The sequence below is a fragment of the Alnus glutinosa genome, chromosome 7 (assembly GCF_958979055.1).
Source record: "Alnus glutinosa chromosome 7, dhAlnGlut1.1, whole genome shotgun sequence".
Taxonomy (NCBI): Eukaryota; Viridiplantae; Streptophyta; class Magnoliopsida; order Fagales; family Betulaceae; genus Alnus; species Alnus glutinosa.
In genome coordinates, this window is record NC_084892.1 from 7,341,618 (window position 1) to 7,367,059 (window position 25,442).

Genomic DNA, 25,442 nt, shown 5'->3' on the forward strand with positions numbered 1-25,442 from the left:
TATATATTATAATTAAAAATTAAAAAAAAAAAATTAAAAGAGGGTGAGGGCCAAGGTCAATACCGGCCCCCCTCCTTACGTCTCAATTTTCATATGTAGTGTGAGAATCACATACTCTAAAAACGAATATTGATTTAAATAAATTGAATTGAAACTCAATTTGTCCTCAATTGAAGAGTTGTCCAATCTATTTTAGACTTTAGAGGAAGGAACTTACATGGAACTTTCAAAGGCATATAGAGTAATACAAGTGGACAGAAATGTCTTCTTAAACGTTATGCTGGAAAAAAGGGTCTTCATCAACCTAATTTGGAGGGTAGCTCATGTTCAACGTTTTGGGATTTACCAACTGCTGTGACCCACAAAATTACATCATTTAAAAAAAAAAAATGGCCCAATCACTAAGCCCTAATGGTGAGCAGCCTAAACCAAACATATGACTTTGTTATATGAACCCAAATGGTTGGCATAAATAATAATAATAATAATAATAATGGTAGTTGGTTGCACTTTAATTAAAACCATTTGAGATAACTTACTAATAAATGCATGATAGGACTATTTTTGAATAAAACTTTTCTTCATTTTAGATTTGTCCTGATGGACGATTTATGGGCCGAAGGTTAGTTAGATGTAAATGATTATCTTTCACGGCCTAGATAGTTCGGTGTGAGGATTATCTCTCACGGCCGGTTTAAATAATTTTTTTTAGGATATTTGGATACCCTTGTCTTAGATCAAGTTTATTCGGAGTATATCTGTTATTTAATTATTTTTGTACATGCGTTAACGGAAGATGAAAGTCATAGATAACATTTTATTGTAAGAATTTTATTTGTATTTATGACTATGTAATGTCATAACATATGGCTATAATTTTGCAGAACTTTATGCTTTGTGATTGATGTAAGAGCTTTATATTATACTTATGATCTTTGATCAATAAAATTCTCAGATCTTTATCAATAACATTTTCAGATCTTTTGTGTGTGTGTGTGTATATATATATATGAATGGAGGAACATATTAATTATAGCAAAGCCCGTGTAGAATATCCATCTTTATTTGTCTGATCAAAACGAAAAGGAAAAATCACTAAAACATATATCATATGCGAATTTAGAGATTCTCGAATATAAAGGTGTGAAAGGAGCTAAATTTAGTGTGAAAATATCAACGCCAATTAAAACAAAACAAAAAAAAATGGTTAAATACCTTTATCTCCTTGTGTGATTGAACAATTTTTATTTTTATTTTTATTTTTTATTTTTATTTTTACGTAAGTTTCAATTTGTATTATAGATGATACCTCGCTTATGACTAACATCGAGGATGGTTCATTTGTCAAGCTTCTACCCATAAGTTGACGGGAATCTAAGCCAATGCATTTAAAAAAAGACACGTGAACCTATGCTTCATTTGATTTTTTATTTTTTTTTTATTTTTTTTTATTTTTTTTTATGTTTTTTCAATAGAGGGGTGGCTCTACTAAAAGTGGTGGCTAGAATCATCCTTATGCCTAGTATAGGGCCTTGGAGGCTGCAAACCATCCCCAAATAGCAAAATTGGGGTGGCCGAAACCACCCTAAGGGACTTGGGGGTGGCTCGAACACCCTTGTTTGGCTTACGGGTGGTTTTGGCAACCCCTAATAGTTAGTCTGAGAATGGCCAAACCGTCCCTACCAGGCTAAAAAAATAAAAATATAAGGTTGGCTCATTAAGGGTGGACAAACACCCCTAAGAGCCGCGGGATAGTTCAACTACCTTAGAAGCCGTACGGGTGTTTGAAATCACTCACATGCCACTTGTTTGGCCGAGCCACCCCCAAGGCCCTTAGGATGGTTTCAGCTACCAAACTTTCAGTTTACTATTTGGGGGTGGTCGAACTACCCCTAAGAGCCTGGGTGGCTCGAATTACCACTCCTTTTTTATTTTTATTTTTATTTTTATTTTTGTTATTTTATTTTATTTTAATCTTTCATATTTTATTTTTTATTTTTAAAGAAGCATATGGCAATGTGATAGTTTTAGATTGGTTTGACATGGATTTTCGTTAACTTTTTGAACAAAAGATGGACAGTAATACCATCTCCGTTTTTAGCCATAAGCGATGTACCATCTATGATATAAATTGAAACCTATGTAAGAAAAAAAAAGAAAAAAAGAAAAAGAAAAAGAAAAAGAAAAGTTGTTAAACCACATGGGAGAAATGTATTTAACCTTTTAAAAAAATGTAGGAAAATCAATCATTAAGTTTTTATGCAATTTCAATTTAGTCCGGAACAAGTAGGTCCTTAAATTTTCCTTTAGTTTTAAATAGGTGTCTCCATCAACTTATCATTCACTTAATTAATGGTAAGCCACATCAGACTAATCAATTGATTAATTAATGCCATGTGGCTCTTGCTTGACATGCCATATGTTTATTGTACATGCTATATGACACATTTCTTTTAAATTACAAATAAATATTGTAAAAAAATTAAAAACAAATTCTTTATTTATGATATATTTGTAATTTAAATTAACTATGCCGCATGGCATGTACAATAGGCACATGATGTATCAAATGAGAGTCACATAATATTAATTGATTAGTTTTATTTTTTCCTTAAAAAAAGAAAAAGATACAATATTGTACAACAGCTGTGTATATCGTACTTAGGATTGAAAATGCAGGCAGTTTTCCCAAAAATACTATCATCATATACTGTTAATAACCGTATCCGCATTCTCTTTTATATATATATATATATATATATATATATATATATATATATATATATATATATATATATATATATATATATATATATATATATATATACTTATATTAGGTTTTTTTTCACTATTATCTCAAACTTATTCTTCATTATATTTACTTTTTTTTTTTTTTTTTCTTGGAGCAATCCAAATCTTAATTACTTTATGAGACAATGACTCTATATACGGCTGATAATCGTAATTTTTGTAAGAAGTGAAATCTTAATTTATTTAAGATTGGATATAGTAATAACCGCATTATTTAATCTTGTATATAAATTCAAATAGTAATCTAAAACACCCATTACTTTATATGCGTAACGGATAATAACCACGATCACAATAACTCTACAAATGCGAATATTATTAAAAACTTCATTTTCACCCCTGGTCAGTCCTATAAAAGTGATCATAATCATTAATCAAGATTTCGAATTGACGAGCAGAAGCGCGTGGACATCACTACGTCCGCCACCGGGCGAAAAGAAGAAGAAAGTACTACTGCTCTAAATAACAACACGTCAGCGCGCTTGCGAGGTTCAATGACTTCCGCATTGCACGGGGTCTAATAGTTTTGGCTGAGACGGCTCATCAAATTAAAATAAAATGAATGCTCCTAAAACGCCACATAAAACATAACAATAATGATATTATACTCTATATTTAATAATTTATCCCACTAGTATTTATTTCTAAGCAACAGCAATGGTATGCATTAGAATCCTCTCTAGTTGCTTTTCAACTGTAGAGGAACTGATCCTTTATATATAAAAATATTTTTATAATTTTAAATGGGGTGTAATTACAAAAATATTCCTGTGTATAAAGAACCGGCTCTTTTCCAGTTCTTCTCGATTGGAGAAAATATTGGTCCAAATGTTATGAGTAATGTCATTATTGTCTTATGCCTTACTTTATGTGGGATTGTGCAGATCAGCTGCTTGCCACCCACCTGCCATCACCGTGCCGACGTCGAGCCACCATTGACATCCGGCAGCCGGTATAAAATATACCTACCAATGTCAATTTGGACGGTAGGCAAAATGATTTACTTGAATTCAGTTTTCAGCTCGGCCTGAACTGACAACCATTATATCTTTTTTTTTTTTTTTTAAATAAAAAAAATGATCGAAAAACTAATTGACAATGCTAGATCAATAAATTGAAATAAAAGTGTGGTGTATAATATTTCTTGCAAAGTAAAAAAGAAAGAAAGAGAGAATAAAAGTAATATTATATACCATACTAATATCTTATTATACTGACGTGACCGAGTGTAATAGACTAATAGTCATTGAATACTTTTTTTTTAACTAATAAACTCTTCCACGTCAGTATAGTAAGGTATTTGTAGGATATTAGATGTGATAAATTGCATTTCTCAAAGAATAAAAATCCTTCATAACCAGACTCTTTCCGAAACTCGTGCACAGCTCACAATTGATTATTGCCATGTGCTACGTTGAAAAGACAAAAATATGCACAAAAATCTTGACGTATTCCATAGATTAAGGAAAATGATTATAGGATTTTTAAACTTGATTGGCTTCTGTCAGCGTCCTCACAGCTCATGTTAGGCAGAATATTCGCGCCCTCCTTTTGACTCTCCTCCCTAGTTCCCATTAGCCATGGTAATGACATATTTTTTCATGAATCATGGGAAAAAGCTTCAAAGTTGGGACCAAATCTATCCAACCCCCAATAGGCAATAGCACATCTAAAAAAATGAAAAATGAAAAAGAAAGTACTGGGTGATCTTGCTGCTCTGTGTAAGGATGAACTTCTCCATTTACCCTGTGGTCTTAATTGATTGTCATTTCCAAATGCCAAGTGTGTGATAGCTTTTTTTTTTTTTTTTTGGGTTAAAGGTGAATTTTATTAATATCAAATTGTTAGAATAGTTTCCCTTGTGCTGAGCACCAACCAAATCGGACTTGCAAAAGAAAGAAAATGTAAGCAATGGAATCTGAGGGGGTACATGCAAAAGATGACTCTCATGCTTAAGTTAGTAATTGTTTAGGAGATGAGTATTGTAACATGCTTAAAGTTGTAACATGGTTAGGAGATAAGTAATTTTGTCCGCGTAGAGTCACAGTTTTGAGCAAAGGCTAAAAGCCTCTTTTACCTAATCGTGATTTACCTTTTATAGTAGTTCTCATGCAACCGTTTCCATGCCACAGTCCCTCTTCAACATGTAATTGACCCTATATTGTTCTTGATTTTAGCATCGTTTACCCTCAAAATTAGGAGCGTACCTTACAACGTGGCCAGAAGGGTAGTTATTTTCCGTGTAGCACAATAATAGTATGGGAACTGATTCCCTACTACGCATGTAGGATGAACCTGGGTTAATGGACTAATTTTAGGCCTTACGGTTCAGGCTCTACTTCCCAACACAATGAGCTTGTTTGGCAAGAGAGAAAATTCTCCCTCTCCCTCTCCCTCTTCACTTTTCCCAAAAATAATCAACTTCAAAACATTCTAACTTTATATCACATCGATAATTTTGTATTACTATTTAAATAAAAAATTTCACTACAATACAAAACTTGTTCACTTTTCAATACAAAGTATTTTTACTTTATATCACATCTATTACTTCTTACTACTATCCCCAACTTACACTCCCTTACCAAACAAGGCCAATGGTCTTGACTCTTGGCACTCCAAGGGCAAGTATTCAGGTTATCTAAAATCTTCTTGGAATGGTTAGAATCAATTGCAACCATTAATTACTGAAAATGATTGGTTAACAAAGACTTTATGCAATATGTAAAGTTCTATGCTCGCATGAATATTTTTGAAAAAGAATTCCTCGACAAAACATAAAAACTTGCCTGTGTCTAAGGTTCCCACCCTTTGGGGGATTATGCCACTGCATTCCTTGACTACAAATCCATAATTGGTGACTAACCGGATTATCTGCTTCGCACTTACACCATTATCTCCTTGGAAGACTCAGCACCATCACAAGTTGAGGCGGCCGCCTGCCACAAGATGGTGTTCAGAAAATATGTTAACATGTAGCACGCTTGTTACTGATGTTTTTGTAAATATTTTCATGCAATACAAGAAGTGATGAGATAATGCTTCCATTCTCAATGTTAAAAACTTGTCCTTGACTTTAACTGCACTTATATAGGCATGTAAAATACAACTTTCAGGGCGTGGGCTTCCCAAATGAATGACCTGATATTTGATTTGTTTCAACAGGTCGATGGAAAGGTCACAAGTACTGCCACTAGAAGATGTCTGTCATACACAGGGATATTAAGAATAATTGAAAGAAAATGCAGGGACTAGGAACGGTTGGTTCAACACCAAAATAGCCGTTTAATTAGTGTAGTTGGTAAAAATTCACATCAATGGAATGCAACTTAACTCACATGCACGATGCCAAAAGATACTGGAAATGTCATCAATATATCATTTTGTTTCTAATTTTTTCTGGTAAAATATTTATGGTAGAAAAATGGTGATTTTGCAACAATTCTTTTTGAATCTTTTTGGAAGGCTGAGCTGCTAAGATTTTGTGTAATTGAAGGTGACTGTCGGCTAGGATTTCACCCCATTGAGCTTGCCACTATCAGCAGCTCATAAGTATGTGCTGCACATGGTCAAAAAAAGAAAAAAGTCACAAGCTTTGCTCATGGAAATAGTCCGAACTGCAATGTTACCTGTCCTTTCAATGCACCTAATGCCAGGCATGTGTTAGACAAATATATCGTAGTTTTGGAGTAATCTGATACAAAGTAAATATTGACAAGCAATGCTCAAGGTAATGGTTAGGAAGAGCGTTGGCATGAATACAGATCAAGAGAGCTCATTTTATACATATTTATTTATTTATTTTTTTTGATAAGTAATTGTAATTTTATATGGAAGACCTGATTGAAACTTGATGGGAAAATTTTCCACTACTTGCTACTTTATTGGGAGAGGCGATATGAAACCGTCCCCTTGCAGGCCATTTTTCTTTAAAAAATCAAATATAATAAAAGTGTCGTTTGATATTACATCAAAAGACACTTTTTGATTATATTTGATTTTTTTATTAAAAAGGGCCTGTTGGGGGACGGTTTTTCGTCCCCCACAAATCATTTCCCCTTTATTGGCCCCACCGCCCCACACACAAACACCCAAAAAAAAAATTTCAGATTAGCCAAGATCATAAAAGTCATTGTTACTCATATGTCTTCATGTTTCTCCATATTGTATGATTACATTGATTTCTTCCATCTCATTAGCAACTTATGATCAAGTATTACAAATTGGAAGTACTGGTGGAAAGTATTTGAATTATACAGCAGAAGAAAAGCCAAACCGAAATTGATACAATTTAGATATGTATAATTTGACTCATAACCCCAAAATTCTCCTTAGCATCATGCAGTGACATCAAATTACTGCTGCCATTATAATAAATAGCCAAAGCTAACCAAAAGATAGAACCAATTCCAAATTACAAGTAAATGAATTAGAAGATAAGTTTTTGATGTGGATGGTTATAGAGCAATAACAATGAGTTCAAATTCAAATAACGAGGGCATGAATGAGGCCCAGTTTTTAACGAGTCCAACCCATCTCAAATGACTCTCCCTCAATTTCTCATTAGTGCGGCCCCCACCTTCTCAGGAACAAGTTTTTAATGAGGGGAAAAAGTTATATTTCAAATGGCCAATGTGCAAACAAAACTAACTTCTTGTAATAATTTCTGAAATTTGCAGAACTTTGGAGGGGATCGGGTGCCCCCTCACCGCCTCTACATCTGTCCTGGCTTCACAGGGGTGTTGGGATGAACTATACTCTAGACTGAACTAATTCACTCTTTTCACATGGCATGTGAAATCACACTCTGGTTTTTAACATGGAAATGCTGTCACAATTAACAAAATACACAAGAAATGGTATTGTGCCTCCTAATGTGAAACAATGTCCACAAAATGTATAAAACTATTTTACTACTAGAAACATGATGAACTCTTTTCTTATTCTACATATACTCAAGGATTGATCTATTTTTCATGGGGTGTCAAGACTTAAAATGCTTAAACACTAAGGACAACAAGAAAAGAAAAGGAAAAATGAATTTAAGCAATGTTACCTGGTTTTAAATGCTTTTGTCCTTAAATTCACTTCTGCACTTGTCAACTTGACAAAAGATTGGCTGTATTTAAGTATGGGGGTAAAAAACCCTAGATGAATTTCTCAACTTGTAGCTGTAAAAGAAAGAACTTTTCCACACTGACTTGCTGATAACTTGCAAGGCAAAAGCCTTAAAAGCACAAGTTGTAAGAAAAGAAAATTTATTATTCAGAACAAAATCTTTTCTTCAAATCCTGCCAAACCTGAGGGCCTCTAGAATGACGATTTACATACTGCTTTCGAAATGTATCATCTGAGCATGCAACTACAGTGCTCAAGGACAGCCTGGGATCTGCTTTTCCTTGATCTTTGAGCCAATTATACATTGATAACCTAAGGTTTACCCTCTGACATGTGTATGAAAGAAGTGATGGAAATGTCACCAAAGATGATATGGGATAACCCAAATCGTTTACAAGAAAATCGATCTTCATTTGAATCACATCTTTTTTCTGGTTAAGAACTTGAGGTGATACTTTAATCATTTCAGAAACATCCTTCTGCTTCAAACCAGCTTTCACGATACAATCAAATCTCTCCTGAAGCTCATCTCCCTTGCCTCGGAATACCTTGAATGCTGCTTTCATTTGGTCCGAGTTCTCTACAAATCCCAAGTTCAATAAAAACTTCGACTTCTCTATTAGGTCCTCTCCTGTTCTTGGTAATGGCTTAACTCTATTTCCTAGAACCCAATTGTTCAATTCTTGTGGGTTCTCCTGGACAATTTTACAAAGTCGCTTCTTCCCAACATTTAAATTAGCAAGCAAGCTGTTAGTTTTCTTCAAAGCACATGAACCCAGCAATAGGGCGTGAGAGCGGACAATCTTCCCAATCTCCGTGACCTCCATCTCGATCTCATTCAGGAAAAGAAAGCACTTCCTCAAATTCAAAACAAATTTCCCAACTTGGATTCTTGGAAACTGCAGAAACATCAAATGTATCTGGTCCATTGTGAATCCAAATTTCAATAAGAACCCAATTAGAGACACTGTCCTATCCCCAGAGCCCTCAAATAGAAGGCTCGGATTCTTGGCGATCAATCCAGCCAACTGCTCCTCACTGCATCCCACCTTCCTAAACAAGCAGAGAAGGCCAAACATCTGGCTCCAATTATAAGTAGTCCCCTCCAACAAATGGCCCTCAATCCAACTGACTTCCATTCCAAAACTCTTCAGCTGCTCTAAAACCTGAACAAACTCCACATTCACGTTTCCAACCAAAAGATAAGGACTAGAAACAATAAACTTAATTATGGTAGACCGGCTAAGCCCCTGTTCTTCATAAGCTTGTAACTTTGATGACAAAACCCCATAATCATATCGAAAAACTTCTTTTGCCTCCTTATAAATCTTCCCAATATTATTCCGTGCAATCCCATAATTACACAATAATTGATAATTCTCCAGCAACAACTTATCATCACTCAGAAACATCAAATCGCGTGGAAGAAGAGGAACATACTCAGAAGGTTTCAAACCCAAGCTCTCAAAAAAGGGCTCAAATTCATTAATGGGATGGTAACGCAACAACCGGGCAATAGACCGCTCGCTATCCTCTTCATTTTCGACCCTTTTCAAAAGCTTTTCGAGAAAATGCGGCGAGTTTCTACTCATATTCTCGGCATCCAAGAATTGTATGCTCCTAGTTGAATGCAAATAATCCAGCAATGCAGCTTGGCCTTTTTTCCTTCTGGGACGAGAAAATTTACTAACGATTTTGCTATTAGCAGATGAAGCTTCATCCAAACTTTCACATTTTTCACTTTGAACAGCTCTTTTTGTTCTATAATGCCGAGGGTTTTGGGTAATGTGGAAAGCCCCAGTTGGCCAAAATCGGGATTTTGATGAACCAAGGTGGTTTTCGCCAATATTTGAAGAAACCCATTTGAGAATAGATAGTATTCTGAGCTTCGGCAAATGGGTCATTACCAATTTTACGAGATATGAAAGTGTAAGATGAATAGAGAACTCCGTAGGCCAATTTTTAGGCTAAATAGCAATGAGTATCGAGTCTCTGGGCTGAAATTCTTACCTTGGATTTTGATGGGAATGCGTAAATAAACTAGAGTTTCTACTCAGAAAGAGTTAAATTTTGAGTTGCGACGCTCCGTTATACTGCTGGTGATTCGGTGCAGACCACATATGGGAGCTTTGGTCGCAGAGCTGCTAGCCCGAGTCTCCTGCAAGGGTTTTTCAACGAAGGTCCCGGGAGTGGGAGAAGGGTATAGAGAAATCCTGCATGTAATAAATCATTTATTAAAAGATGGGTATTAACGTAAAGTAGAGTTTATTTATTGGTATTTGTAGTATTTATTTTTTTTAATTATTTTAATTATTTTTAATAAATAAGTTTCGCATCGTCTTATTTATCTAAGTTTTATAGATAAATTCATTTTTAGGCAAATTAACACTAACTAATTAAAAAAAGAAAGCGAAATTCTAGTTATTATTATTATTATTTTTAATAGAAGTTTTGAGTTAGTTGCGAAGACGGACCCAGTGTTGGTAGGGCTGTCAACAATTTTTGACATTAGTTATAAATTCAACACAAAATTAATGGGTTAAGGTTAAAGAGTATAATCGTTTAATTAAATGATTCAGGTTAGAGTTGACCTATATAATCTTCTATTCATGCATCGACATGACTCGAACCCGACACGTGACACTAGGATAAACAATTATTTTTAAAGACCTAGAAACCCAACATGAATCCAACATGAAAGTAACATGTTAGGATTGAGGGGTCTGACCTGTTTAATTACATTGATCAGATTGGCTAACTTGTATAGTCTTATACTCAATTACTCATATTTTGATACAACCCGAACTCAATATTCTACACGTGAACACAAATTACCACCCCTAAGTGGTGGTTAGGATTTTTAGTAATTGGACTTCGGCCTGACATATTTTGGAGTAGACATGGTTTCTTAGTACACTCATAAGATTTTACTAGCTAAAATAATTATAAATTATTTTTTTCTATTAGATTTGAGTGTTAAAAAGAAATTAAAAAATGGGGAGAGAATTTTTTTTTTTTTTTTTTTAATTTTTTATTGTTTTGACGAGCGAAGAATACTTACCAATACTAAGCAAGAGTCACCATTTTGCTGAGGCTATTGGGAAGATCTTAATACTTATTTATTTATTTATTTTATATGATGATTTGACACACCAAAATAATTAAAAAGCTATTAGAAATTTTGATTGTGCGAGAGTCAATAAACATCGTCGAATTTTGAAGGGATATATTAGTAGTGGGAAAATAAAAACGTCGTGGTATTGGGCCTTATAAGTGTAATGGGTCTTTGTAATACGTGGAAAACATGTGTAAATAAGGGTTGATATGTTGAGTTGTTACAATGAGTTAGAAATGTGTAACTGAAATGTTTCACCTAGAAACTCTCTTATAGAGAGAGAAACTCCCTATAATTTCTAGAGAGAGAGAGAATAAAGAGAGTCTTTGTGGCGTGAGGGGAGGGAGGTTTCACGCCTCTCTTCTCCCCATAGTGTTTTTTGTGACCTTCTAGAAGGTCTTTTGTTTTTTTCATAGTTAGATCCAGGGGTGTTTTGTCTCCTAACCTTTAGAGTTATGGAGTGGATGTCCTTTCTGGTTTGTAGAACCTGTAGAGAGTGTTTTTACTTTGTGTTTTGGTTGTATTTTTCTGGCAGGAATGGCAAGCAAGAGAAGATTGTTTGGAGTGTTTTGTCTCATAAACTTTAGAGTTATGGAGTGGATGTCCATTCTAGTTTATAGAACCAGTAGAGAGTGTTTTTACTTTGTGTTTTGGTTGTGTTTTTTTGACAGGAATGGCAACCAAGAGAAGATCGTTTGGGGAGAGATTTTCTAGCCGTGCTTCATTGTCTTCTTCGTTTTGTTGCTAGATCTGTGCTAATTCACCGGGCCTTTTGGGACACGCGCCTCTCAGTGGAGTTCACCGTCCCTCCAGTCCTACCGCCTTTAGCCACAGCCATGTGGGTCTTCGATGGTTGGCGCGTAGCCTGCACACACCAAGGTTCTCCTTCTTTGTTTCTGCGTGTGTGGGTCACAGATTTCTTTTCTTCGTCTTGGCCGGTGGTGAGGATGGTTTCCGGCAGTCGACTGTCACTAGGGTGGTGTTTGTGTACAACACGCACCGACATCGGCGATGATTTTCAGGCGACGGCTTGTTTGATGTTTCTGTTGTGTATTTGTTTGTTGTAGTGCTCATTGTATTGTTTTTATTTTCTTTAAGTCTGCCTATGGGTTTTCAAATATTACTAGTCTGTTATAAGGCTTGTTTTGCCTGTATCAACCTTCTCATCTTTAGGAATGGTGCTTAAATGTAGAGAATTGCTCAAATGCTTAATCTTGTAATATTTGTAGGCAACACCTAAGTCAGATTTTTTTGTTTAGTGGGTAGCGTGCGTTTGTACTTCTACTCACTGTAATGTGCCCTCGGGCCCGTTGGTTATTAATGCAAGAAGCCTTGAGCTTATTGCTCAAAAATAAAAAGAAAAAAAAGAAGAAGAAATGTGTAACTGAATGTGGGCTTTATAAATAAAAGCATCCTAGTACATTAGAGAGGCATGGCAAGAGTTGAGGTCTGTTTGGTTAGGTTCTTATAATCGGAGACTTGGGCGCTTCGAATAGCCCAAAACAGTTCTTGTTCAATTCAATACAATTCCATCTCTCAATCCCATTATCCATCTATAATACAAAATACGTAACATATTGATGGCAATTTCTTTTTCATTTTCTGGGCTGAGAAATATAATAGCAGCAAGAAGAGTTGATTAACACACAACAGTAGTAGGTTTCAAGCCTTCAAGTGAAGGTGGTTTAATTTCCAGCTTAAGCCATGGGGTCGCTGCAGGTTTAAGGCTTAAGAGAAAAGGGAGATATAGAAAAAGACCTCACTCGCATGAAAAAGATGCAATTTGATTGTGCTACCTCAAAAAATGTGAGGCCATAAGACAAATGTGGACATCTTCAGTAAATTCTTCGTGGCTTACAGTACAAGAAACAAATATCCAAAGAGAAACCAATATTAAGAACTTAATTATTACTCTCTACTTTTGTTCCAAGCAAAGACGAAACATTATATGTACAGAACTAGTGAGAAACTATCCCTACCACTGTAAATAAACTTGTATCCATTATTCATGGCTAACATTACAAAAAAACAAAATATCCAAAGATTAGATTCCATGAAATCTTTGAATTGGCAACACCTATTCTCACCAAACAGTTTCCCACGTGCACAAAACCATGACATACAACAGAATAGGTGAGAAATGAAACTACCACTGTAGTAGTAGCAGTTTTTAAGATCAGAGTAACAAAGAGAGAAGAGAGATGGAGATTTTTTAATCTCCATCTCTATAATAATAGACTCACGGTTACTGTTTGGAAATATAATATGGGTACCCGCCAAATCCCATTGGTGCTGATGGGAGTCCAAGGGGTTCTTTCTTTAAGTTGACTGGTGCATAGTGAATTTGAGGTTGTGTCTGGTATGGAGCAGGTGCAGGAGGACTAGGGAAAGAAGAAGCAGGGTATGATGCTACAGTTTGAGGGTATGAGTAGCCAACAGGAAGAGTGCCAGCGTGTGCATTTCCAGGCTGTTGGTATGCAGCTGCCATAGGTAATGCCATTGGAACCACTGCTGTGGGTAACTGTGTTTGTTGCAATTTCCCCTTGTGGGAATCAGCAAGCTTCACAATAATATTCCTCCCCTGCAAACAAAAAAAAAATTCACACAATTGCTTTTCATACTCCCTACGGATGACGCAGGAATGAACAAAGTTTTTCCAGGAATCTTAACTTATATTGAGTGCTCAGGAACTATTTCAAATCAGCACAATGGAACAGCCCCCGTATATAGGATTAGTACTTCAAAGCATCAGGTTTATCAGTTTTAAATTTGCAAAACAAATTAGTATATAACTGCAAACAACACTAAAAAATAAAGTACATGTAGCCATTAACATCATCATCGAACCAACTATTTTGATGACAAACAAGACTTACGCAAGACATCCTCCTCCCTGTAAGTACCATAATCTTCCAAGCACACAGACTCTTTCTCCACCATTTTCCTACTGTGACTACCTGATGCAGGAGCATCTATGCCCAAAGCAGAGAAGGCCTCCTAGTCTGTTTTTTTCAATCCATTAGCCATCTCAAGACCAGTCTTTTATTATTATGTATACTTTATATTATTATGTTTTTAGTATTTTTCTTTTAAAAAAAACAAGGTCATGTGACTAGCATGTGACTCTTAATGAAGTTGGATGGTTAAGATTTATTTGTTCTATAAAAGATAAAAGGCTAGGATTCTAGGGTTACTTAAGGCTATTATAAATAGCCTCTTTTGAGTCATTGTAGGCAATCTTATCTTCTCTAATATATGAAATTTCACATATGTGTTCTTGGACTTTATTGTTCCAACTTCAATCATATCTTCTTCTATTTACTATAATCTTGTTTATTGCTAGAATTTCTTCCTAAACCCTTTTGTAAGCATCAATTTGCTTGAAACGTGCCATCTTTGGCTGGTTCATTTCAGATCTACTCTAGATCTAGGTTCTCCTTGCCGCATCACTACCTCTACTACCTTGGTGGTAACTGTAGTTCGATGAAGAGAATAACAATGGAATTTGGCACTTCAACATCTAAATCCCTTTCTCCATGGGATTGTGTTCTAGTTGTTGAGACTAAACAACTGTTGTTTCTTTCATGGCCAATTACAAAGTAAAGGCTGATCAGGTTTACTTCCATCTGATTGGAATTGAGTTGGTTAGGCTTTGTTATTGGAAAAAAAGAAGAATGTTTTTTGAATTTTTCTTTCCTTTTGATAAGTAATAAAAAAAATCATTGAAATGAGAAGAAACTCAAGTAAACCGGGCACGCATGAGAGTTTCCTAACTAACTACATTATAAAATCTATTTAGTCTACAAAATCATTAAAAGTAAAACGTGTTTTCAAAAATGGTTGTGGTGCTATGGGCTTGAGAGAGAGGCTTGGTAGAGAATAGCGGTGGACTCTAAATTTGGCAGTTTCTGGAGAGTGGTGCTCTTTAGAGCCTGCAGAAGTCTTTGGGGTGGAGTTGTGGAAGAATATCTTGAAGATTAGTTTCTGGCATAACCAGTGGTGTGGGAAAACGACTCTAAAGGTAGCTTTTCCGGTTTTATATGGTCTTACTTGTGAGAAGGACGCCTCTATTGTAGCTAATTTAGAGTTAGATTGGCAAATGATTTGGGGGAGGGCGGGGGGGTGGTAGATGGCTTTGCCTCTTTTTTCCAGGTATTTCATTCCGATAGAGCGAGAAGAGGATGTGTAGATAAGTTGTGGTGGAATCCTTCCAAAAGAGGTTTATTCAAGGTTAAATCCTTCTACAACTCTTTGGATTTTTCGGAATGTAGCAGTTTCCCTTGGAAGAGTGTTTGGCAGACTCAAGCTCCTTCAAGGGCATCCATTTTTGCATAGTTGGCGGCTCTAGGTAAGATCATCACCTTGGATAATCTTAGGAGACGGCACGTCATCATGATGGACAAATGATGCATGTGCAAGAGGAATGGAGAATCTCTGGAGACTGGACCACCTTCTTCTTTATTGTAATGTGGCTTATGCTATTTGGAGTGTTCTTTTTAATTGCTTTGGGATGTCCTGGGTTATGCCTATACGTGTTATTGATTTGTATGATTGTTGGTGGTCCTCTAGTAGGCCTAAGAGAGTTGCGGTGTAGAAAATGGTGCCTATGTACCTCTTTTGGTGTTTATGAAAGGAAATGAATGATAGAAATTTTGAAGACATGGAGAGAACTATGGGGGATATTATTTCTACGTTCTTCGAAACTTTGTATCTTTGGATGACAGCGTATATGTCTCATCTGTCGATTAGTTTTAGTGATTTTCTTTTTCGTTTTGCCATTTCTAGTTAGGTTGTTCCTTTTGTATACTTCCAGTGTACTTAAGAGCGCCTTACACTTTCAATGAGATTGGTTTTATTACTTATACAAAAAAAAAATAAAATATAAAAAAATTCATCCAATAGAAAAAGGATAACATATAATATTCCTCGAAGTTGCAATCTCAAACTTTTTTTAAGCACTATTTTCTTATTACTTTTTGTATTCAGGAACAGAAAATTGTTTTCGAGCATCAATCAGGCCTGTTATTTTCAAAGGGTTATGACTCATGCATGAAAAAAAGTGATATTGAACGTTATGACTAGACATAAGGGTTATAGTTACTTACCCCAAGCATCTTGTTTGGATCATCTATAGCCCTCTTTGCAGCGTCCACTGTCTTGTATGTCACAAAGCCAAACCCACTATAAAAAAAGAAAGAAAATGATGGCTGCATCATTAAGCATTTTAAAAATTTAGAAATAAAAGATTTCCCAACAAAAGAAGAGATGGCCATAGTGTTATACCGTGATTCATTTGTGTCTTTGTCATATGCAACTGAACCTTCTTCTATATCACCATACTTCCCAAAAAAGTCGAGCAGCTTCTCACTAGTGATATCTGGTGACAAGCCCCCAATGTAGAGCTTCCTCTGGGCTAAATCATGCGTTGTACTTGCTCCACTTAAGCCCTCACAAGCAAGATTACAAACAGCCAATCGGCCCTGAATGTAAATGTTCAATCAACCAGCAAAAGAAAACAATAAACTCATTATTGTGAAGGTAATTTGAATAACACACTGGAATTTTGGTCTAATGGAATAACTCTGACGCGGAATGGGTGAAAACTTAAAATTATTCTACATATATTATAGACAATGTCTGTATGGAGAGAGTAGTTTCCTATGAGGAAAGAGAGTTAATATGAGAAGAGACAATCCACTCTAAATGAGAAGTCCCATGTGCAAAGATAAAAAAATGGCTCAGCTTACATCAATCATTTTACTAGGTGCTCTCAATGCATTATGAGCTGACTCCATATTTTTGTAAGTAATGAAGCCATAACCACGTGATTTTCCAGTTGCTTTGTCATAGATCACAGCTCCTTCTTCTATTTCTCCATGCATTAGAAACGCCTAAACAAGAACATACCTTCAAATGTTCAGTATACATATATGCTCTGCTCCGATTTTCTGAGAAGCCTAGAAGCAAAATAGCTAAAGGCAAGATGTTTAGTTAAAAATACAAGTGTATCAAACAAATTTAGTATCTAGAGAGAATAGTGAATATCCTTTTCCAGCTTTTATGGGACAATCACAAGCAAGACACACAAAACACGATCAGCAATCAGCTATGCACTCACAGCACACAAGGTTTCTGAGGTGGTATTCCAGGCCAAGCCACGAACAAAAAGCTTTCGATGGACAGGATCTGCACTGGCAATACTTCTAATTTCTTCTGCAATTGAGGGATATTGGGAGCCTCTTTATGCCTCAACATGCAAACAAACACACATGCACAGGGTCAATCACACAGCATACAGTCAGGAGCAACACTCGTATGGGCCCTTCTAACATGACACAAGCACAACATTCTCATGCAACACGAACCACAGTAAGCACATGCATACACAAACACAAAAACATGAGGAAAGCATGTTTCAGACGAGGCAGTTTCTGGTGCAGGGCTTAAAGTGTTGAGGCCTGCCTCACGGCCACAGCCTCATGGCTTGAATCACAAGGCGCACCACATTCAACACCTCATGCAAAGCTGACTATTTTATGAGTTTCTTTGTTTTTTTTGTTTCTATTAACAGTTTCTTTGTTTTTTTTTTTATATATATTTCTTTTTATTTAAGTATGTAAAACAATAAAAGTTCCAAAACTCTCATGAGAAGTGATTAACGTAGACAACTCTCATTGATAAACATTGATTGGTTTCACAGCCGCAAAAGTAGCCAGTAATGTGGCTTATCAAGAATACATTACACTTTTTGCTGGAATTGAAATTCAAAAAACTTTCTAGCCTATGATTTCTTCCACATGATGTCTAAATACCAGTGCATCACTGCATTGTGACAACTACAGGTATAAATAGCAATCTCCACTTTCAGAGATTCTGTATCCCGACCTGCTTTCTCCTTTGGAAAAAAAACTATTCACAATAGGTAAAAATAATTAACTTTTACTTCAGCCTTCGCAAGCGACCGAAAATTTAAGTGAATACAGATACACTCCCTTAATTTTCCAAGATTGAATGTACTTGTGCTATATATCAAACAATTCACATTATCCATCAAAACTTTTACGATAAGCATTAGCATGAGATGGTGTATTCTTTTGGTAAGTTAGCAAGCTGCATGTTTCACATACAAACCAAATTCCAGAATGGGACCACTCCCTTATATGTTTTAATCTGTGAATCTATCACACAACATACAATGGCCTGCCATATAACAATTTTCATTGGAATTACAAAATTTTAAAAGATAAACACTGAACTATGTTGCTTGTTCTTTTTTAAAAAAAGAAAAAAAACAGAGCAATGACTTCCAAATTTTCTTATAGCGCAGCTTCCCAATTTACCCAGGTGACATTTGGTTGCAAACAAAAAAATTGACTTGGTATTTTCAATCCTGTGGAGGTAAAATGTTAGGGAATGGACGAGCTATCTCGATCTATCACATTTCATCGGATGTATTGGAGTCTTCTCCGTCACTTTGGAGTTGGAGTCTACTACTACTTTGGAGTTTGGAGTCTTCTACGTTGCTTACTTGGTTGAGTCCTTATCATATATTTTTCTTATCTTGTTGTTGAATGGTTTAGAGTCTTTTAGTTGTTTTATGCTTCAGTATTTCCTTTTGGTTGATAGTCTCAGTGTTTGAGACTTAGTTGGTTATTTAGTTTAGTTGAAGTTATCCACGTCGAGTATATCTCCGTGAGTGTTAAGCTTATGTTTTACATTGTTATCTTGGTTGGTAGAAGGAAGATCGTGAGATCATCTAGGGGAGTTATCTCTTAGTGTTATCTTTCAATTAGGAGTCAAGTTGTAATCTCTATTTAAAGAGTTGTTGATGGATAATAAAGCAAGTAAAATTAATCCCAAACCTTGTGTTTAAAAAAGGTCTAGGTTCCTTCGACGAATCTAAAGGGTCTAGGTTCCTCATAACCGAACAAATTATCCTGTGTTCGAGAATTCATTCACATAACATAAAACACACATGCCCAAAAAAAGAAGAAAAAGAACCTTGCTTTCAAAGTAGGGGAATTCTGATAATTGAAAAATAAATCATGACAAACCACAAAATCTTATCCTCTTTTTCATATTTCAGGGCCAGAAAGAAGAGAAAAACCCATAAGAATCACCAGGTAAAGAGCGGGATTGGGATAAAAGAAACATACAGTTTAGAAAGAAGATGGACGAGCTGGGGCTTAGGTAGAGGGTCAAGCAGCGAACGCATCTCTTCTTCTGATGATGTCTCTCCGTCACCCGATGCTTCTCCCAGCTTTCTCTTCTTCATGTCCTCCATTCCTTCTTCCTCTTCCTCTGCTTCTTTCTTCTCTCTGTGTCTGTGCTGCGCAGTGTGCAAACTAGTTTAGTTAGGGCTTGTTTGGCTTTGGATAAAGGTCATAGATGATAACATCAGGAACTGCCCTGATAATAATAATTAAAAAATAAAAATAAAAATCAGGGACCGGCCTCGTATCGTATGGCTCCATGTCAGCAGCTCATCACTGGATTGGCTTAAACCGGGACCCAGGCTATTTATTTATTTATTTATTTTTCCTTTAATTTTTAAGCTATTTGTAATTGGAAAATCGGGGAAACGGGTTTTTCTTTGGTTTCGGGTGGATTAGTGAAATCACTGAAATGAGTTGGACTGAAAGTGAATTTTATGAGAAAAGTGTGAAATTGGTTTTTTTTTTTCTTCTTTTCTTCCTCAAATGTGCTATCTATTTATTTCTTATATTTTAGTAATGAATATTATATTAAATAATGAAATTCAATTAGATTGCCGCTAGGTATATAGTTTTGCGAAGTCTTTTACAAATTGACGCGATAATTTATAATTAGTGAAATACTTTAATAAAAATTTAATCAATTAGCAGTTGAGTTATATATTAACAATACATCTTAATCATTTTACGAGGAGAAATATTAAATACTATGCCCTCATCTAATTGAGTTGATGCAAGGAAGGGAGAGTCTACTGTGCAAACTGAGTCTGATTGTTGGTTACAAAAGCGTTTGCCAAAGAACTCAATAACATGACCAGCAGTACGTACCAAACATAGCGTCTATTAGCCATTAGTGTTTTTTTCTTTTTCTTTTTCTTTTAAAAAAAAGGGTTGATCCGAGGCTAATGGATATTGCTGTACTAGTCTAATAAAATATAAATTAGATGAAACGTTGGTCTTGTTTGGCAAAGACATGTACAGATCAGAGTAGTGAGTTGTTAATTTTGAAATTAGTAAAAAGTGATGATGTGATATAAAGTAAAAAGAATTTTTATAAAAAAGTGAAAAAACTTTGTATTGTAGTGAATTTTTTTATTTGAATAATAATAAAAAATTATTGATGCGATATAAAAAAGTGAAAAAAGTTGAAATGTTTTAATGTTGATTGTTATTGAAAAATGTAAAAATAAAATTAAAAAAACATGAACAGTAGCATCCACTATTGTGTACCGTTCCTGTCTTTGTCTATCAACCCCATTATTCTTCTTTTATTAATTAAGAACTGTGAAATCATTTTATAAAAAAGTTACAGTAAAAAATGTAGTACTTTAACATTTGGGATTTGATTCTTGTACAACACCAATACAACAACTGTACAACAACCCTTCACATGAGGGTGGGCCCCAGTATGTGGGACCCACCCTCATGTGAGGGATTGTTGTACAGTAGTTATATTGGTGTTGTAAATCTAACATTTTCTTTAACATTTTCCATTTGTTTAAGGAGGCATACAAAAACAAGGAGGAGGAAGATTTTAATCCTTATTAGCACTCACTTTCCACTTTTTTCGTTACAAATTACGAACATACAACGTGATAAAGAAACCTTTTTAGTCCTTTAATTCTCTCATTGTTTCAATCTTTTACAAACATCACAACGTGGTATTTTAGTTTTACTTATCCAATTAAAAGTAAAAGATTATTTCCACGCATAAAAGATTAACTAAAACACTTAATTACTCCGAAAATGGCAGGTTATCGTGGTTGATTTGTGCTACTTGTGTTAAAAGAATGGGAGTTTGTGATCATCTTTTGCTTCTCTTGTGTCATTTAGAATGTTTTCTTTCACTCGATTTAGGTTGTCTTGATGAGCAGTCGATTTGCATACTTGTTGGTTGATTGATGACAACATTCAAAGTGCTACTGTGTGGAAGACGGCATCTTCATGCCTTATATGGTGTCTATAGAAGAAAATGAATGATAGAAGTGTTGAGAATCGTGAGAAGATTTTGAAGGATATTAATTAAGTCTTTAATTTTCAACACAATATCTTTGGACAACTATTTTTGTTTCTCATTTGGTGATTAATTATTATGATTTTTTTATTCTTTTTGTCTTTACAAGCTAATCAGGAGAAAGTATAGACAAATTACACGTGATTCGATGTTAGACACTTACATTTATTACTAGAAAAAGTCTCAAAAAGATTACATCTTATTTCTTAATAAAGTTTACAATACAAAAATACCCCTATTTTTATAGGAGAATTGTAGTAGGTAAAGATAAAGATAAATTCTCTTAAAGATAATTATCTTATTATGGAACTATTTCATATATTCTTAGACTTGAAAAGGCCCTTAATTATTTGTCTTCTGCTAGCTGTAGGTTAAACATCATCTTCAGCTGCCTCCCTCGTTCATCAATCAGCAACAGTAAATTTCTCTGAAACTGATCCAGTGAAGTAAAGAGTAGATGTAAATATCATTTCAAAAAGTAACATTACACTGCACTTACATCGAGTAATTAAGAAAGTATAGTCAACGGTAATAATAAGAAAGTCAACAATTATTGTGGGATCAAAATCACATTATTAGGAGAAATTGCACAAATTGATTATGTTAGCTAGCTTGTAGAAATAGAGGCAAAATGATGAGGATAAGCATGATGCATAGGGCTTCTTATGCTTCCAAGAGAGAAACCATACATAGAGTCGCATGAAGCAAAGATTCATTTATTTTGGGAAAAAAATGTAAAATTAGTCAATGTGATTTACCTGATTTGCAATTAGCTTTTTATGGTATCAAAATGAACTTACAGGTACCTGAGGTATTTCAAATTTTGTCAATGTGACACTGACTTAAATAGGACATGCGTTATAATTTTATTAGCTATAACGTGTTACACTATCAGAATTTGCCTGTTGAAAGTAAATTATTTTTTCGACATACCTTATAAACGTTTGAGTTCATTTTGATACTACGTGGAGTTAACTACAAACTAGGTAAACCTTTATTTTGCATGCTGCAGCTAGGCATCACATGCAAACTCAAACAATAATATAGTTTGAAATTAATTAAAGGGATACAATACCTCTAATTGTTCATGAAGAAGCCTTTCAACATCAGCTTGCCGTTGCAGCACCTTGTTGATTTCCATATTAGTGCTGCAAGAGACGTTGTTAAGTAGGGTTAAGACACATTGAAGTGCCATGTTTGGCAGGTTTGTGCTGATTGAAAGGAAAGACTAAAGAGGAGAATAGATGAAGAGTAAAGATTACGAAGAGAAAGTTAATTTCTTTTATGAAGACTTATTGAAATGATGATGGCTGTTGATTAACTAGGAATTTTACATATTCATGTGAAGCTGAGGTATGCCATTTGCACCAGTTCTCTCACATTTTTCTGCAATCGAAACAGGTAGATTATCAGAAAAGTACTTTAATTGTGAATGAAGTAATTTTGCAAATACTATCTCAATGACAACACTGATTTGTGTGAAACAAGAAAGCCGTTGGCTTCAATTACAATTTGAACCAGAAACAGACTCGTAGCAAATTATGTCAAGATGCATGGAAGTAATCCCATGAGGATGGCCGTAGAAGCTTTCACTTCATATCAAACAAGCTAGGCATTAATTTTCTATGTTGTTTGGACAGTAAACGACATAAAAATAGTAATGTCGTTTACTGTTAAAACGACGTGTAAATGACACAAATTTGAATTTTTCGACCCTATGATTATTATCGTTCAGCAAACAACATAATAGAAACGACAGGAATCAAATATCGTCATTTTTTGGCATTAAGCATTACCATTCAACGACGCAAAATGCATTTTCTTTTTTTTTTTTCTTGGGTAGTATCATAATGAATTACCTTGCATATATTTTATAAAAAGAAGTGGAGCACGTAGCAGTAAAAGGCATCAGCCATGTCTCTCATGACAATTGCTACAGAGGTGCAAGATTAATTAATTTTCCCAACACTATATTCCGGACGGTTTTAAACCATTCAGAATAAACTGTCAGGAATTGATTCCTAACAGTTTTCACCTAATTCTGGACGGTAACCATCCAGAAATAGCCTAATTTTCGTAGTGTAAACAACGAATCTATATACCTCAAGGTACAGTTTCTGGGAAGATGCCCAATTGTTCAATCTGCTAAAGATAAAATGCAGAAAATATCACTTCCAAAAAAGAGTCAGAAAGGTGGCAAGCTATACATACCGAAGGCAGATTCTGGCATGTATTTTGTGGTTCTATATTTCTGCCATGCAGATGCAAAAGAAATGGTAAAGAACAAAAGTTCAGACATAAATTTTCAGAAGCTCACTAGTACAAAGGTTTCAAAATAACATCCATATATAGTTCTTAGGAAAGGCTACTTATACCTGCAAATGACTTTTCACATGAAAAATGGTCAATATATTTGAGTCCATCAGCTTCAGTATTGCTTTTGGAGTTGCCTCTGTGATCGATGAAGAAATTAAGATTATGATGAGTCTCTCAGCTGTCTCTGTCTCTTTTTTTTTTTTCAAATTAGAAAAGCTCATATCAAATTACTTACTTTCAGCACCACCAAGCAGATTGACACAGTCGACAAACTTCTCGTGAAGATCTTGGGTCCATCTGATCCGTTTCTTACTTGATATAGCTGCCCGGGATGATGAACTATGGCGACCCGGTTTGTAAATAGCATGCAACATGTTATGATCATGCGGAAGAAGCTCGCTTCCTGGCATATGGTGGCATTGATTGCCACACAGCGGAGAGTGGGAACCGGCTGAATGAATGGAAAATTTATCCCCAGAAGATCGATACAATATTGGGATTTGTGAACTGGAAGTGTTGGGAAGTTGTGAGGATTCCAAAGGAGAATTGCCTACTTCATGCTGATCATGAAACGCCAAGGCCGTTGATTCTAAAGGATGCTGATCAATGGTGCTGTATAATTTAGCCGGCCCAAAGTTATGCCGTTGTGATCCTTCCCTCATGGCTGGAGTACTCATGCAAACGTCCATGTTCCATGGCTGTAGATAATCATATAGTTCAGAAGAATAATCCATGAATTCGGTGAATTCATGTACTTGGAAATGAATCTTCCCTGTACTCCTTCAGTGATCTACTGCTGATAAAACTAGAATATATATATATAAATATATATATATATATCTCCTACAGGAATGCCAACCAGGGTAAAAAAATGTTCGCTTATTCATAAAAAAAAGAAAAGAAAAGGAATGCCAACCAGGGTAGGGCCGGTATCTGCTAACCTTGTTATACAAGTAACCACTTAAATAATGTTCTCTCACTTTAAGATTCCTTCAAGTTTTTAGTTTTGTGAGTACGAGGAAATTAATAAAAAGACATTGATTAAAGTAGTGAGGATATATATGCAACTTTTTTGTTAAATCGATCACTCATCACTCCTTTTTATCTGTGGCTTTAGACTCCTTGATAGGTGTAAAGTTCGAATTCATGGATTATTTTTTTTCCTTTTTTTTTTAATTTATTTTTTTAAATTTTTAAATTTTCAGTTATTTTTTCGTTTTTTTTTTCAAATTTATAAGGACATTTTTGTGTTACTGAAAAAATTTATTGTCATATATATATATATATATATATATATATATATATATATATATATATATATATATATATATATATATATTTTTGTTATTTTTTTGTCTTAGGAGAGACATTGACATATTTTAATAATTTGAAGAAAGATATTAACACAATTGATAATTTGAAAAAATAATGATAATTGTAGGGGTGTACAAATGAGGTGGTTATTAATCCGAAATAATCGGTAACCGCTAATAACCGCTAACCGGAAAAACCGTAAAACCGGAAAACCATAAATAACTACAACCGGATAATCGAGTACTTGGTTGCGGTTACCGGTAATTACATTCAAAAAAACCGGTTAATAAACGGATAACCGTAACCGATTTTTATTATTATATAAAATTTAATTATATATATATATATATATATATATATATATATATATATATATATATATATATATATATATATATATATATATACTTCTATCGACATTTTTGTGAAGGGTTTGTGCATATGATTTTGATAATTAAAATGAGAGATAGGAAAAAGGCTTTTGAAGAACTTGTTACGTACCAAGATGCACCGTAGTTGATAACTGCCTGAAAGGATTTCA

General features: G+C 34.9%; 3 protein-coding genes across 3 annotated transcripts; all 3 read right to left on the reverse strand.

Moving 5' to 3' along the window:
• Nucleotides 1-5,505: 5,505 nt before the first annotated feature.
• On the reverse strand, nt 5,506-10,133 carry LOC133873807 (transcription termination factor MTEF18, mitochondrial-like). The gene is made up of 2 exons (XM_062311578.1): nt 7,868-10,133; nt 5,506-5,750 (listed from the first exon to the last, which is right to left on the reverse strand). The coding sequence occupies exon 1, from the start codon at nt 9,831-9,833 to the stop codon at nt 8,073-8,075; it is 1,761 nt and encodes a 586-aa protein (XP_062167562.1). The 5' UTR covers nt 9,834-10,133; the 3' UTR covers nt 5,506-5,750; nt 7,868-8,072.
• A 2,794-nt stretch (nt 10,134-12,927) lies between these two features.
• LOC133873933 (UBP1-associated protein 2C-like) lies at nt 12,928-19,417 on the reverse strand. The gene is made up of 6 exons (XM_062311737.1): nt 19,201-19,417; nt 17,163-17,283; nt 16,792-16,935; nt 16,328-16,524; nt 16,150-16,225; nt 12,928-13,625 (listed from the first exon to the last, which is right to left on the reverse strand). Exons 1-6 carry the CDS (start codon nt 19,326-19,328, stop codon nt 13,290-13,292), a joined length of 1,002 nt encoding a protein of 333 aa, XP_062167721.1. The 5' UTR covers nt 19,329-19,417; the 3' UTR covers nt 12,928-13,289.
• Nucleotides 19,418-21,476: 2,059 nt separating this feature from the next.
• Nucleotides 21,477-24,624, reverse strand: LOC133874167 (myb family transcription factor PHL5-like). The gene is made up of 6 exons (XM_062312015.1): nt 23,823-24,624; nt 23,647-23,723; nt 23,483-23,522; nt 22,606-22,657; nt 22,347-22,419; nt 21,477-21,704 (listed from the first exon to the last, which is right to left on the reverse strand). The coding sequence occupies exons 1-6, from the start codon at nt 24,319-24,321 to the stop codon at nt 21,618-21,620; spliced, it is 828 nt and encodes a 275-aa protein (XP_062167999.1). The 5' UTR covers nt 24,322-24,624; the 3' UTR covers nt 21,477-21,617.
• Nucleotides 24,625-25,442: the final 818 nt, after the last annotated feature.